At 46.0% G+C, this 14,919-nt stretch overlaps 1 protein-coding gene across 3 annotated transcripts in view; it reads right to left on the bottom strand.

Annotated features, from left to right (window-relative positions):
- The window catches only part of NCBP3 (nuclear cap binding subunit 3), a 47,117-nt gene that overhangs the window by 8,031 nt on the left and 24,167 nt on the right, over window positions 1-14,919 (bottom strand). The window contains exons 8-14 of one of the 3 annotated variants that reach the window (XR_750020.2): window positions 11,470-11,569; window positions 10,763-10,866; window positions 8,082-8,388; window positions 6,557-6,711; window positions 4,127-4,288; window positions 2,598-2,760; window positions 1,973-2,133 (exon numbers count right to left, since the gene is read on the bottom strand). Coding sequence is in view for 2 of the 3 variants with exons in the window: in XM_010382196.2 (XP_010380498.2) it covers window positions 2,025-2,133; window positions 2,598-2,760; window positions 4,127-4,288; window positions 6,557-6,711; window positions 8,082-8,388; window positions 10,763-10,866; window positions 11,470-11,569 (1,100 nt within the window). In the remaining variant the exon portion in view is untranslated. Of the gene's footprint in view, window positions 1-998; window positions 2,761-4,126; window positions 4,289-6,556; window positions 6,712-8,081; window positions 8,389-10,762; window positions 10,867-11,469; window positions 11,570-14,919 lie in introns of those variants that run through there. The other 2 variants (XM_010382196.2, XM_010382197.2) reach the window with 2 other exon arrangements.

Raw genomic sequence — 14,919 nt, 5'->3', positions numbered from 1 at the left:
AGACTAAGAGGAATACACAAAGTGGGTAGCCCTGTGCCCACAAGTGTGGGGAGCGTCCAGGGTAAAAGCACGCCCAGCTGCCTGCCAGAGGCCTGTCCTGACTATCCATTCTCACTCCTAAACTCCAAAGAAAAGGCCTCGTCATTCAGGACACACTCAAGATGTTGCAAGATCTGAGTGACTGAGAGTGGGCTGAAGAGTTAGAGAGGCTAATAAGGCCAGTAACTCCGAGAAGTAAAATCTTTAAAGCTGCCTTTCCGGGTTCTCTCTGTGTGTCTGTGAAAACTGAAGGCTACTCAAGTGTGTATTTTTCTTGGTTAGATCAAAGACACAGTTTTGACTGTACACCACCTCCTTCCAGAACGTCTTTGCTGATCTCCAGCAAGAGACTGGTGAGTGCTGAAAGGCATGGAACAAATGGGCCTGAGCTGCTGGTGGAAAACCAAAAGGAAAGTCTGCGAAGAAGCGTATTCTAAACTCTGCAGAGGCCATGCCAGCTGGGGCCCTGACCACACCTCATGCTCGCTCTCAGTTGTCTCCTTGGTGCTTCCTCCAGCCACCTGCAACAGAAATTCATGCTGTAGCCCACTGCCATCACAGCTTGGGAAGGGTAAACCGCCACTGCGACGCACCAACAAAGCCAGGAATTCTGGTACCAGCTCAATCAACTGCTAGATGGGAAAACTGAGGCCCAGGTCCATGGAGCAGAGCCAGGGGTTAGCATCCAGGTCTCTGATTCTCAGACCCCCGCACTTCTCACTCTACCAACTCCCCAAACCCTGACCCTTCTTAAGAACCTGGCTCTCAGCCGTGTGCTTCACAGGGAAAGGAAAGCTGAGGAATCTCAGATGCCTTAAGTCTCAACTGGCAGAGAAACCAGAACCATCTCTCTCCTAGAATCCTATTAGGAAGCTGAAATATATCACGGTTATATGCTCTAATATCTCTAAAGGGAGGGAGAAAAAGCAGGTTAATCAGCAAAATATGGGACAATACAGTTTTTGTTGCAGCTCTCAAATCTTGCAGCCCTTTACTTCCTTTATTAATAACAGTGTTCTGCATTCATTCGTGCCACAGTGTAATCAACTATCAATGTGACCATTACTAGCTCGGCCACAAGTACAGATCGCCAGGATCCAGGCTGCACTGTGTGCGGAACAGCCCAGGCAGGTGAAGAGTTGTGACATCGCAAAAAGGACCACGGCTTACGACCATCTCTAACTCCCACGTTCCAGCAAACCGAAGCGAAACACTGTTTCTCAAAACTGCAGAGGAATACAAAATTAAATACTACAAAACAAAAATCAGACAGCAAGAAGAAACAATCTACCTCCTCCTAATGGTAAAATAATCTGAAAGGAGTTTAAAAATAAACGAACTAAAATTTTCATAACTATTATCTTTTCTGCCAATTTTTAACATGTCTTCAGGTGCCACAACTTGGGGATAGAAAGAATAAATATCAATGTATTAACTTCTAGAGTGATAATAAACAACAGGACCCATCTCAGATGGATGGATTTTTTTCCTACTAGAGCCAAAAAGCAAGCTGAACTCTATGTACAACGGACAGGCTATACAACTAGAAGCATTTAAAAATAATAAGACTCCTCTCTCTGCCTTCTTCCAAAGAATAGAATATATATTTAACAGCACAAAAGAAGACACCACTCGAGCTTCCCCTTTAGCCAACAGGAAGAATTTCCACATATAAAAATTAAAAATTTAAACTTTCAAATCATTTGTGTTTTCAACATAATACAGACTTAAAAATTCTTTAACATTAACCCATAATCCCACCCCCAGCACAAAAATCAACCCCAAATCCAGACGTCACAGTTTTTTGTTCCTAAAAATCCCACAGCACTGAACTTGATCTTCACATCAAGCTGACAGCAAGTAAGAGGCCCATGACAGGAGCAATCCCCGAGGGAAGAACGGAAGCACAGTCAACGCTGCAGCTCTTATCTACCTGGCGGCACTGGTGCACCTCTGAGGTCAGGTCGGTGAGATTCGCCCCCACACTAGGGTCCCGGAAGGGTGAGCTGGCCGCTTCCCTCCTCTTCCCCCTCGAAGGATGTCCAATAAGCACCTGGGAATTGACTTTTCTTGGGAAAAGGGTGCTGGTAACAGCTGTCAGGGCCAAGGCAATAGTGAGAAGTTCAGTTCTCTGCTCTTTGGATGAACTGTGTAAAACATTTCTTTTAAAAGACACAATGTTAAAAATATTAAGAAAAATGTCTACAAAATCTGGAGGGCTGCCTTTTTCTCAAAGGGTAAAGCCTGTGGGGTGATGGGAAAGGAATCGAGGGCCCAGAACTACAACTCTGCAGCGAAAGATAGAGATGCCCTTGAAAATGTGTCACATTCTTAAGACGTCTTGCCGAAGTAGCAAGAGCTGAGAGGGTGACTGTGTGAGCAGGAGCGAGAGGGCGCCAGCTCCTGCGGGGGAGGTTCCTACTGCGCGCCCCACCCTGTGCAAGAAGGTCAGGTTTTAGGGCAGTTGCCATAGGCCCCAGGGGCATCAGGACTCTGCCTCTGAACCAGAGCTGCTTTCCCGACTAACTTCAATCTGGAGAGATGGTAAGTTATCTAACCGGCTCTTCTTTTGGCGAGACTGCTCTTTCTCCTTAATCAGAGCCCCCCACGCCCTTTGCAGCTCGGAGTCGTCTTCCTCAGCGCCAGGTGCTCTGTGATCCACTTTCTTCGTATTCTTTTCTTTGGTCTTGGGTGCAGATCCTAGGCGAGTCCATAAATTACCTGTTTGGATGAGATGGCATTTCACTTTCGCAGTCAGCGCTAAGAACCAGGGTAGTACTGAGGGGGCAGTGGCACTGCCAACACCTGCTGTGCAGGAAATGCCAGCAGTCTGTGGCGCCTGCCATCACAGTGCAGCCTTGGGTAAGTAAAATCTCATTTCCTGGGCCGCAGCCCCCGGCCTGCAAACAGAAGGGTCTGGACCCGGCAGGGGATTCTCACCGTGGGGGACAGGTCAGGTTCCTCCCTGTCACCAGACACATCAGAATCACCTGAGAGGCTGTTGCTTCCTACTCCTGCCCTTCCCTGCTGAGACACCACCTGGTGTGCCAATCCATTCTGTCAGGAGTAGACCATTCCCAGAGCCTTTCCAGCTCCAACATTCTACAAATTGATGGGCCTAGTATACTGTAACATTTCAGAAATTCTGCCCACTATCCATTAATTTTTGAAATATATTTTATGAAAATTAACAATAGAGAAATACGTGTTTAGAATTTTGTGGAGAGCCACATTATAAGGCAATTAAAAGCTGTTTTTGAGACAAGGTCTTGCTCTGTTGCCCAGCCTGAAGTGCGGTGGTGCTGGCGCCCACCACCACGCCCAGCTAAGTTTTGTGTTTTTAGTAGAGACAGGGTTTCGCCACGTTGGTTTGGCTGGTCTCCACTTCCCAAAGTGCTGGGATTACAGGTGTGAGTCACCGTGCCTGGCCTAAAAGTTTTATTTATAAAGATTATAAAATGTGGCAAACAACTATGATAAAATGCTACGTGAAAAAAGTAGGACTTGTATGTGGACAAAGACCAGAATCGCTCACATGAAACTAAAAAGATGGCCGGGCGCGGTGGCTCACGACTGTAATCCCAGCACTTTGGGAGGCCAAGGCGGGTGGATCACAAGGTCAGGAGATCGAGACCATGGTGAAATCCCGTCTCTACTAAAAATACAAAAAATTAGCCGGCCGTGGTGGCAGGCGCTTGTAGTCCCAGCTACTCAGGAGGCTGAGGCAGGAGAATGGCGTGATCCCGGGAGGCAGAGCTTGCAGGGAGCTGAGATCACGCCACTGCACTCCAGCCAGGGGGATACAGCGAGACTCTGTCTCAAGAAGAAAAAAAAAAAAGGAACTAAAAAGATTTGTGCCAAGCACAAAGAACCAGGAGGGTGCTATTTTTTCTATTTTCTAAGCGTTCCTTACTGTTGGGATGATGCTGATGCTGATACTGATGATAACTATAATGGAAAAGGAATCATCACTTATATCTGGCATGGGCTGTTTCTGGCCTTCTGCTAAGAAAGTATTTCTCCAATACACCCATTGTCCTCTGCTCTCACTGAATCCCCATTCCCATCGGTTTTAAGTGTTACCAACCTGATTTCTTCTCCCGAGTATCGGCGTAGAGGCCTTTAACATCTTGCCTGGGAACACCGAGCCTACTATGCACATCAGAAGAGGGCTCTCTCCGAACGACTGGGTTACTACTAAAAGCCTTTTCCGGAGAATATGGTCTTTTTCCTAATCGCTGGCGTATATCTGAAAAAAGAGAAAAATTGCACCAGTGACCATGTGTGTGCTTTATGCTCGGAACCAGCCGCCTGAGACCTCTAGAGGATCTGGCACTAACCCCTGCCCCGCCTCCCAAGTGAGGACACAGGGCCTGACAATCAGGCTGCTACGTAGTCTTCCTTTGTAGTCAGTATGGATATCCCCAGGAAAATTCGGACATAGGGGCTGTCAGAGGAAAAATCCTCAACTGACTGCTCCAGAACTAAATTTCTGAAGAAACAACCATTTCTTTTTTTTTTTAAAGCAGAATCAAGCAGACTAAATAATTTACAAAAGTTTCAGCAAACAAAAAATCCTGTGAGCTCCCGGAAAGCAGAAGGCACAATCTTTGAACATGTAAGTAGTTTCGGCCGGGCGTGGTGGCTCACGCCTGTCATCCCAGCACTTTGGGAGGCCGAGGCAGGTGGGATCACGAGGTCAGGAGATCGAGACCATCCTGGCTAACACGGTGAAACCCTGTCTCTACTAAAAAATACAAAAAATTAGCCGGGTGAGGTGGCGGGCCCCTGTAGTCCCAGCTACTCGGGAGGGTGAGGCAGGAGAATGGCGTGAACCCGGGAGGCGGAGCTCGCACTGAGCCGAGATGGCGCCACCGCACTCCAGCCTGGGCAGACTCTGTCTCAAAAAAAAAAAAAAAAAAAGTAGTCTCCAATAAACTTATTACATTTAACCAGTAAATACAAAGAGACTGGAAAAAGCAAAGGATCAAAATGTGTTTTTCCCTCAATCCCCCCAGAAATCTGCCTGTCCTCTGGAGTTCCCTGTAACAACGACAGCAACAACAGAAACACGTTCATTGGCGAGGCCCTGTGCTGAGGTCTCCTCACTTGAGCTTCTCTCGGAGAGCAGCACCCTGGTCTCTCCCACTGAGGCCTGAGCTCCTTTCCTCCAACACTTCCTAGCACTGAGTCTTCCCTCACAAGACTTCCTGTTCTTTATCCATTCTGTCTCCACCCACCTAGTTCAGGCTCTTGTTACTTTTTTAACTCTCTACCCTACCCCACTCCACCCTCAAGTTATCTTTCTAAAACAGATATAAGATCAGGTTACTTCCCATGTGAAAAAAAATCAGGTTTGCCAACAGAGATCCTACCCTCTCCAAAGCCTGCCTCTAACGCTACTTTCTCTGAGAAACCTTTCACAATTTCCCTAGTAGATCCATGATGGCTCTACATCTCCTCCAAAGGCTTCTAACATTCCTAGCACCTAGCCCAGGGTCTGGCACATAGCAGATACGGCTAAAGACCTGCGGAACAGGCCAGGTGCGGTGGCTCAAGCCTGTAATCCCAGCACTTTGGGAGGCCGAGACGGGCGGATCATGAGGTCAGGAGATCGAGACCATCCTGCCTAACACGGTGAAACCCTGTCTCTACTAAAAAAAATAAAAAAACTAGCCGGGCGAGGTGGCGGGCGCCTGTAGTCCCAGCTACTCAGGAGGCTGAGGCAGGAGAATGGCGTAAACCCGGGAGGCGGAGCTTGCAGTGAGCTGAGATCCGGCCACTGCACTCCAGCCTGGGCGACAGAGCGAGACTCCGTCTCAAAAAAAAAAAAAAGACCTGCGAAATCAGTGTTTGAACATACCAATGATCTAGTTCAAACTCTTAACCATTCAGACAACCACCCAATTTAATTTCTATTATTCCTGTATATAAAGTATACCAGTGTCATAGAGTCAAATATGGTTGGCCCTCCTCATCAATGGGTTCCACATCTATAGATTCAACCAACTGCTGATTGAATATATTTGGGGGGAAAAAAAAATAAGACATAACAGTACAGCAAAAAATAATACAAATTTTACAAAATACAGGATAAGAATTTATACTGTTAGGTATTATAAATAATCTAGAGGTGACTTAAAGGATATGAGAAGATGTGTGTAGGTTATATGCAGACAATATGTCACTTTACATGAGGGACTTAAGCATCAATGGATTTTGGTATCTGCAGATTTTGGTATCTGTATGGGGGCGGGGAGGGGGTCCTAGAAGCAATCCCCCAGAGATACCAAGGAATAACTAATTATTTGGAATAAAAATATTGAAAGCTAGTTTTTCAGAAGTCTGATTATTTTTCATCTCCTAAATTTCCAACACCTAGCCCACAATTTAGACATGATGAACCAGGACAGCGAAATCAGTTCGCAGATCGCATGTTTTACTCAGGAACCCATCTCTGCCCCAGTCTGCTTTCGAAGCCCAGCATCCAGCCAGGAATCCAAGTGAAGAACAGTACCTGATTTAGCACTGCTGACTGGTGGCCGTGGACGGGAGTGCTGACGCTTCTCATCTAATAAATGTCGGACATCTGCAAATTTCTCAGGTGGTAATTTGTTACCAATTCGGTTTTTGATATTGCTTGAAGATACACTATCTGCCCTCATGGAGTTCCTTTAAAAAGGGGGTAGGATGGGGCACAGTTAACCAACTTCAACTGTGAGACAAGGCCCAAACAACAATCTCCTACTCTGGAGGAAACAATGTAAGAAATCCAGTCTACTATGGCCAACATTCACTTCCAAATCCATACACTTATAATTATTTGCTTATGGAAACCATGATCTGCCCGCTGTAAAGAGACTGGTCCGAGTAAGCAGGTTTTCAAAGGTGGTTTCCACATGTGTATGTGCATCACAGAGCACGTAACTGCAAGTCCCCCTCTTCCGGGACAAATGTGAAGTAGAGGCCTACAAAGGGATTGGGGCTTCCGCTCACACATGCTGTGATTTGGCTGTAGTCAACACACAGTATAGTCTACAGTCTCTCTCTTTAAAGGGCAGACTTCTCTTCTAAAGAGATACGATACCATGCCAGGTGCCAGCACTGTTCCGGCGGCATTCTCTACCAGAAAGTTCTCTGAAAACTAAAAATAAGAATGTGGGGCCGGGCGCGGTGGCTCATGCCTGTAATCCCAGCACTTTGGGAGGCTGAGACAGGCGGATCACGAGGTCAGGAGATCGAGACCATCCTGGCTAACACGGTGAAACCCCGTCTCTACTAAAAATACAAAAAATTAGCCGGGCGTGGTGGCGGGCGCCTGTAGTCCCAGCTACTTGGGAGGCTGAGGCAGGAGAATGGCGTGAATCCAGGAGGCAGAGCTTGCAGTGAGCCGAGATCACACCACTGCACTCCAGCCTGGGTGACAGAACGAGACTCGTTTCAGAAAAAAACAAAACCCTTCTGGAAAAAAATAAAGCAATACTTACCATCTTTTTAAACACGTATATTGTTTGTGTAATAACTAGACTTTGAGGAATTTATTTAGTTAGTGCAATTGTAAGATAATAGAAACCTAAAGTCTGTCAAGAAGTAATTGGTTAAATAAATCATGATACTTTCAAACAACAGACTACATACAGTTGAAAAAAATAATGTCTACCATATGTTAAGTGAAAAATGCACAATGCAAAACTATAAACAGCATAACCTCGTTTTTTTAAAAAATACACTTTTATACAAATACATCTATAGTTTTTCCACGTGCCATACACACACACACAAATAGCTGAACGGTCATTCGCCACATTGCTAACAGTAGTTAAGAGTGGGAACACAGATGACTGTCACTGTCTAGGTTGTCTGTTGTTTTCAAAACAAGACTCACTGCTTGTACAGAGGAAATATTGGATGCGCTTATTAAACTCCTACCAGGGACTGAAATCTGAATAGATAAAAGATATTATAAAATTAGGAGGAATTAAGAAGTTATATTAGTATTTAAAATCAAATTTAAAGCTGGCAATGATAAAACCAAGTTTTACCTAATACTTTTCAACTGAGATTCCACTTCATCAGCATACATCGTCATTTTCATGCTTTTCTTTGGTGAAGGGGTGGAAATCATTTTCAGTTCTAGATCATAGTCCATTTCATCTGAGTCTGAGCTGCTGGCACTGGATCGTCTAGACGCACTCCGCTCCCGCGGCGGCTTGAGAGCCGGGAGCTCCTCGTGGTACTCTACCACCACTCTGTCATCTGCATCCATGTCCTGGTCTTCTTCCTCCTCTTCCTCTTCCTCCTCCTCCTCTTCCTCCTCTTCAATGGGTTCCTCGGGAACATTCACTAGCCCTGAAGAAATTAAACCAGAAAACATTAGGAAAAGCACTAAAATTAGTAAGTATGATTTTCCACTCTACATTGGTGACCTTTTTAAAAAGTGGGGTTCCCACCTCTGACATTTCCTTGGAGCACTATCTATAACAGTGCCGAATGGACATTACTCTGATACTGCAACAGGAGGATGGCTAGGTAAAGTATGATGCAGCAGCCTAATCAAATACCATAAAGTCATTTAAAACACAACTGACCCTTGTTATTTACAGATTTTGTATTTGCAAATTTGCCAAATTTATTTGTAACTCCAAAATGAATACTTGCAATGCTTCCATGGTCATTTGCTGGCACGCACAGTGTGGCAAAAAAATCTGAGTCACCAGGCACACACACTCCCAGCAGAGGTCAAACAAAGCAACACTCTGTCTTCCTGTTTCATCTCATGCTGTATGTAAACAAGCGTCTGTTTCAGTCCGCCGAGTGCCACATTTTTCACACTTGTGTGCCTGCTGCTGATTTCACTGCTTAAAATGGCCCTGAGTGTCGCGCTGAAGTGCTGCCTAGTGTTCCGAGATGCAAGAGGGCACTGATGTGCCTTGTGGAAAAATACCATGTCAGCTAAGGTGGGTTCAGGCATGAGTTATAGGGCTACTGGCCGTGAACTCAACGTTAACGAATCAACAATGTATCTTAAATAAGGTGTCTTTAAAGAGAAACATATGTAAAACAAGGTTACATATTGATCCACTGACAAAAATGATGTGACCAGAGGCTATGTGCATTCAGTATTTGCTAATTCAGCGTCCAAAGTGACTTTAGAGAACATAAGCACCATGAATAACGAAAATGGAAAAACACGATAAACGAAAGTAGAATATAAAGTATATGTTCACAAGAGTTATACTATTTATTATGAAAATAAGACACATGGGAAAAATGTAAGATGAAATTAGTCATCATACAGGGTACTAGAAATAGGGGCAATTTGCTTTTTAATTTCCTTAATATGGAAACAAAAAGTGTATGATGAAAATATTTTAAAGTAACTAAAATTGGAAAAGTGTAACTGTGTAACAGAAAAGTATGTGTATTGTCATTATTATTTTGAGACAAGGTCCTGCTCTGTCGCCCAGGTTGGAATACAGTGGCACAATCTTGGCTCACTGCAGCCTTGACCTCCCAGGCTCAGGCAATCTCAGCCTCCCAGGTAGCTGGGACCACAGGCATGTGCCATCATGCCTGGTCTGGCTAATTTTTTAATTTTTTGTAAAGACAAGGTCTCACTATGTTGCCCAGGCTAGTCTCGAACTCCTGGTTTCAAGTGATCCTCCTGCCTTGGCCTCCCAAAGTGCTGGGATTATAGGTGTGAGCCACTGTTCCCGGACTGTGTATTATTAACATGTAGATCTCAAATACACAATTTTGTATATACACATTAAATAAAATGTCTAGACTTCATCCCTTTCTGTCCCCATTACCATGATCAATGTGTGTGTATGTTATTTTGTATGCTGACTTGGCTAGTTCTATCAGGCATGTAGAAGATTCCATAGATTAGGCTCAAAACAAGAATAATTCTTTATAAAACATAAATAAAATGGTTCTTTTACAATAAGCACCAAAAAAAGGAGAAAGAAACCCAAGCCATGATATCCCACTTTTCTGAGGCATTCACATGCACAAACCAACACACACAAAGTACTCAACACAGCAGCCTATTTTTAATACAGAAAAAGAGCAATACAATCAGTTCATCTGATAAAATAATTTTAAAAATTGTTTTTGGCCGGGCACAGTGGCTCACGCCTGTAATCCCAGCACTGTGGGAGGCTGAAGTGGGTGGAACACAAGGTCAGGAGTTCAAGGCCAGCCTGGCCAACATGGTGAAACGCCCCTCTCTACTAAAAATACAAAAGTTAGCTGGGCATGGTGGCGCGCGCCTGTAGTCCCAGCTATTCGGGAGGCTGAGGCAGGAGAATTGCTTGAATCCAGGAGGTAGAGGTTGCAGTGAGCCGAGATCAAGCCACTGCACTCCAGCCTGGGAGACAGAGCGAGACTCCATCTTAAAAAACAAAAACAAAAAAAATTGTTTTCATGCAGCTGCTGATATTAATAGTAGAAAAATTAGGATCTTAAGGAAAGTTATGTTTTAATTTTTCCTATGTCACATTTTGCCTTTTTTGATAGAACAGCTTTTACAAAATCATTTGACCTCTTTGGGCAACTTAAAATTAATTGTGACTTGACTTACTTTCCTATATGTTGGCAGAGGGTGAGGGCAAGGAAGAGAGGATGATAAAGTTTGGAACCTTAAAAGATTGCATTAAGAATAAAAATATGATTTCAGGAGCCAAACATGTGTCTACCCAAGAGCTGAGCAGGCAACTACCAGAATGCCGATGTTTATACGACGTCAAGCCAACGTCATCCCCAATCAGGGCTCTCTTCTTGATCACGTCCCGCTGAATACGACGGGAATGATATCTTCGCTTCCTGCAAGAATGCCAAAATAAGCACACAATCAAAAACTAATAGGAAGGACCTTGAAATCCACTATTTCTTTTCTTTTTTTTTTTTTTTTGTGATGGAGTCTCGATCTGTCTCACAGGCTGAAGTGCAAAGGCACCGTCTCAGCTCACTGCAACGTTCGCCTCTTGGGTTCAAGCAATTCTCCTGCCTCAGCCCCCAAGTAGGTGGCATTACAGGTGCCCACCACCATGCAAGGCTAATTTTTGTATTTTTAGTAGAGATGGGGTTTCACCATGTTGGCCAGGCTGGTCTCAAACTCCTGACCTCAGGTGATCTGCTCGCCTCGGCCTCCCAAAGTGCTGGGATTACAGGCGTGAGCCACCGCGTCCGGCCTCACTAATTCATTTCAACTACATGTTGACACAATGTTAGGTACTAACACAGATATTTTAAATGTAACTAACTAAAACTCAGCATTCCCCATCATTTACCACATTTAAGAATCTTGAATTCTTCCCTCTTGTCTTCCTCCCAGTCTACACAGGGTTTAGACATTTCACCACAGAATGCCAACTGAAGGACTAAGAAAAACTTAAATACTATTGCATTTGAAGGTTTTGGGCTTACCATGAATTGCTAAGAATTCCTTTCATGCCTCCGTAATTTGGATTCCCATATTTCATGTAATACTGACTTCTTCTGGCTGCTCCAAGTTCCTTTTTGTCATCTACAAATGAATGACAATAATTACCTAGGATTTCCTGAGAGTACAAAGACAATGTTGAATTTTTTTTTTTAATGTTTTCCATAGCTGGAATCAGATCAGCGCAATTTGCCAACAAAAAGTAAAAATCCACTACCGACATCCACACTCTGCCTGCCTGCTACAGCAATGCAGTGTAGAGGGGACAAAGCAAAATACAGAGATGAACAAAGTTGTAACTGCTGTTTTGGAGCCAAATGACTTAATGGAGAAAACAAAAATAAACAATACAAGATACAAGGTTCCAAGAGGCATAAAAGAGCTTTAGGTCATTACAGGTACTCAGGAATCCAAAAGGCTTTCTCAAAATGGTGGCATTTTTGTCACCCCATGAAAGATGATACTCACTTCTGAATAACACGCCAACAATACAGAATCAGGATTAAGGAAACAGACTATATATAATTTCATATATTTGGCAAATCATTTTTTCCAGCTTATTGTGTTCCTCAGAATGGCTTAAAAAAACAGCATAGTACCGTACATGTAGAATGTACTCAAATAGCCAATCAAATGAGTAAATGTGGTAAAGATCACATATGTCAAGTTGAAATGTCAGTTAACAGGAAAGAAAGGTGGTCAGTCATCATAAATTTTTGTCCAAAGCAGTAATACAAAGGTCTTCCACAGTTCTTGGACACTCTGACTGTGAAGAACAAACATCACTGTAAATATATCCAGTGCTGCAGGTAAACGTGACAACACAAACCACTATGCATAGCCCCCAACCCCCAAACCCCTCAAACCATGCCCACCAGCTCCTTGGAGAAATGGCTGATTCCAGATGTGGAGCAGGTAAGATGCAAAATGAGTCTGGAAAAGCAAGATGTTTTGCTGTGCCATAAAGAAAGAAAGGGGTTCTACCGGCCAAATCCAAAACAATTTGTAAATTAAAATACTGATATTAGGCTGGGTGCGGTGGCTCAAGCCTGTAATCCCAGCACTTTGGGAGGCCGAGGTGGGTGGATCACGAGGTCAGGAGATCGAGACCATCCTGGCTAACATGGTGAAACCCCATCTCTACTAAAAATACAAAAAAATTAGCCGGGCGTGGTGGCAGGTGCCTGTAGTCCCAGCTACTCGGGAGGCTGAGGCAGGAGAATGGCGTGAACCCAGGAGGCGGAGCTTGCAGTGAGCCAAGACTGCGCCACTGCACTCCAGCCTGGGCGACAGAGCGAGGATCCGTCTCAAAAAAAAGAACAAGATCACCCTGGCCCACATGGTGAAACCCGTCTCTACTAAAAATACAAAAATTAGCTGGGTGTGGTGGTGTGCACCTGCAGTCCCAGCTACTAGGGAGGCCAAGACAGGAGAATTGCTTGAACCAAGGGAGGCAGAGGTTGCAGTGAGCTGAGATCACGCCACTGCACTCCAGCCTGGCAACAGAGCGAGACTCCATCTTATATATATCATCAAATATATATATATTTATATATATTATAAATATATAATTTATATATTATATATAAAATAAAATACTGGTATTATTGGATGACAACCCACTGAATAAAGAAGCTAGGATTCTAAACTGATGTAAATAAACAAACAAATAGGTAAAAACAGAAAGCTCTTCCATAGAGCACCTGTCTACTAGTAAAGAAATGATACAGTCAGAAAGGCATCAACAGATACTAAAACTACTGCATGAAGCTCTGATGAGCAACAGCTATTTACATGATCTCAAAGTATCTGCCCACCAATTTTTTATTTTATTCATTTTTTAATTTTTTAAAATAGGGATGAGGTCTTGCTATGTTGCCCAGCCTGGTCTCGAACTCCTGGGCTCAAATGATCCTCCTGCCTCAGCCTCCCAAAGTGCTGCAATTACAGGCATGCGCCACTGTATCCGGCCAGCCCACCAATTTTTAAATTACAAATGGAAAAACAGTAACTTTACAGTGGAAAAACCTAGTGACGATTATCTTAACCAAGTGAATAAAGTGAACGCCCCTAGGACTGGGACAAGTAAGTATCCCAGGCCCCCTGACCCAGGCCTCCCGACCCAGGCCTCCCAACCCAGGCCTCCCAACCCAGGCCCCCTGACCCAGGCCTCCCGACCCAGGCCTCCCAACCCAGGCCCCCTGACCCAGGCCTCATGACCCAGGCCCAGGCCTCCCGACCCGGGCCCCCTGACCCGGACCTCCTGACCCGGGCCTCCCGACCCAGGCCTCCTGACCCAGGCCCAGGCCTCCCAACCCGGGCCTCCCGACCCGGGCCTCCTGACCCAGGCCCAGGCCTCCCGACCCAGGCCTCCTGACCCGGGCCTCCTCACCCAGGCCTCCTGACCCAGGCCCAGGCCTCCTGACCCAGGCCTCCCAACCTGGGCCTCCCGACCCGGGCCTCCTCACCCAGGCCTCCTGACCCAGGCCCAGGCCTCCTGACCCAGACCTCCCGACCCAGGCCTCCTGACCCGGGCCTCCTCACCCAGGCCTCCTGACCCAGGCCCAGGCCTCCTGACCCAGACCTCCTGACCCAGGCCTCCCGACCCAGGCCCAGGCCTCCCGACCCAGGCCTCCTGACCCGGGCCTCCCAACCCAGGCCTCCTGACCCAGGCCCAGGCCTCCTGACCCAGGCCTCCCGACCCAGGCCCAGGCCTCCCAACCCAGGCCTCCCGACCCGGGCCTCCCGACCCAGGCCTCCTGACCCAGGCCCAGGCCTCCCGACCCGGGCCTCCCGACCCAGGCCCAGGCCTCCCGACCCAGGCCTCCCGACCCAGGCCCAGGCCTCCCAACCCGGGCCTCCCGACCCGGGCCTCCCGACCCAGGCCCAGGCCTCCCGACCCGGGCCTCCCGACCCGGGCCTCCCGACCCAGGCCCAGGCCTCCCGACCCAGGCCTCCCGACCCAGGCCCAGGCCTCCCGACCCAGGCCTCCCGACCCGGGCCTCCCGACCCAGGCCTCCCTCCTGACGTGATGCCTTGCAATGACACGACATCGCTTCTGTGGCACAACTGTCTCAAATGCACAACCCACATTCAACCACGAGGAATCATCAGACAAACCCAAACTGAGGGACATTCTATACAACAGTAAACCTATACTCTTGGAAAACGTGGGAGGAGAGAAGTTCCAGCTTAAGGGGGACTAAGGAAACATTACATACTTACACACTCAGTCCTGGATGGATCCTAGACCTGGGGGCTGGGCGGGGAATATATAAAGGACATTATTGGAATAACTGACAAAATCTGAATATCGACTACGGATTAGGTAACAGTACTGTATTAATGTTAAATTTCTTGATTCTGATAAGTGTGCTATGTATAAGACAATGTTCTCGTTCTTTGGAATACATTTAGGGGTGATGGGTTTTTAT

The sequence above is a fragment of the Rhinopithecus roxellana genome, chromosome 19 (genome assembly GCF_007565055.1).
Source record: "Rhinopithecus roxellana isolate Shanxi Qingling chromosome 19, ASM756505v1, whole genome shotgun sequence".
NCBI classification, from domain to species: domain Eukaryota; kingdom Metazoa; phylum Chordata; class Mammalia; order Primates; family Cercopithecidae; genus Rhinopithecus; species Rhinopithecus roxellana.
This window is presented reverse-complemented; position numbering and strand designations above follow the sequence as displayed.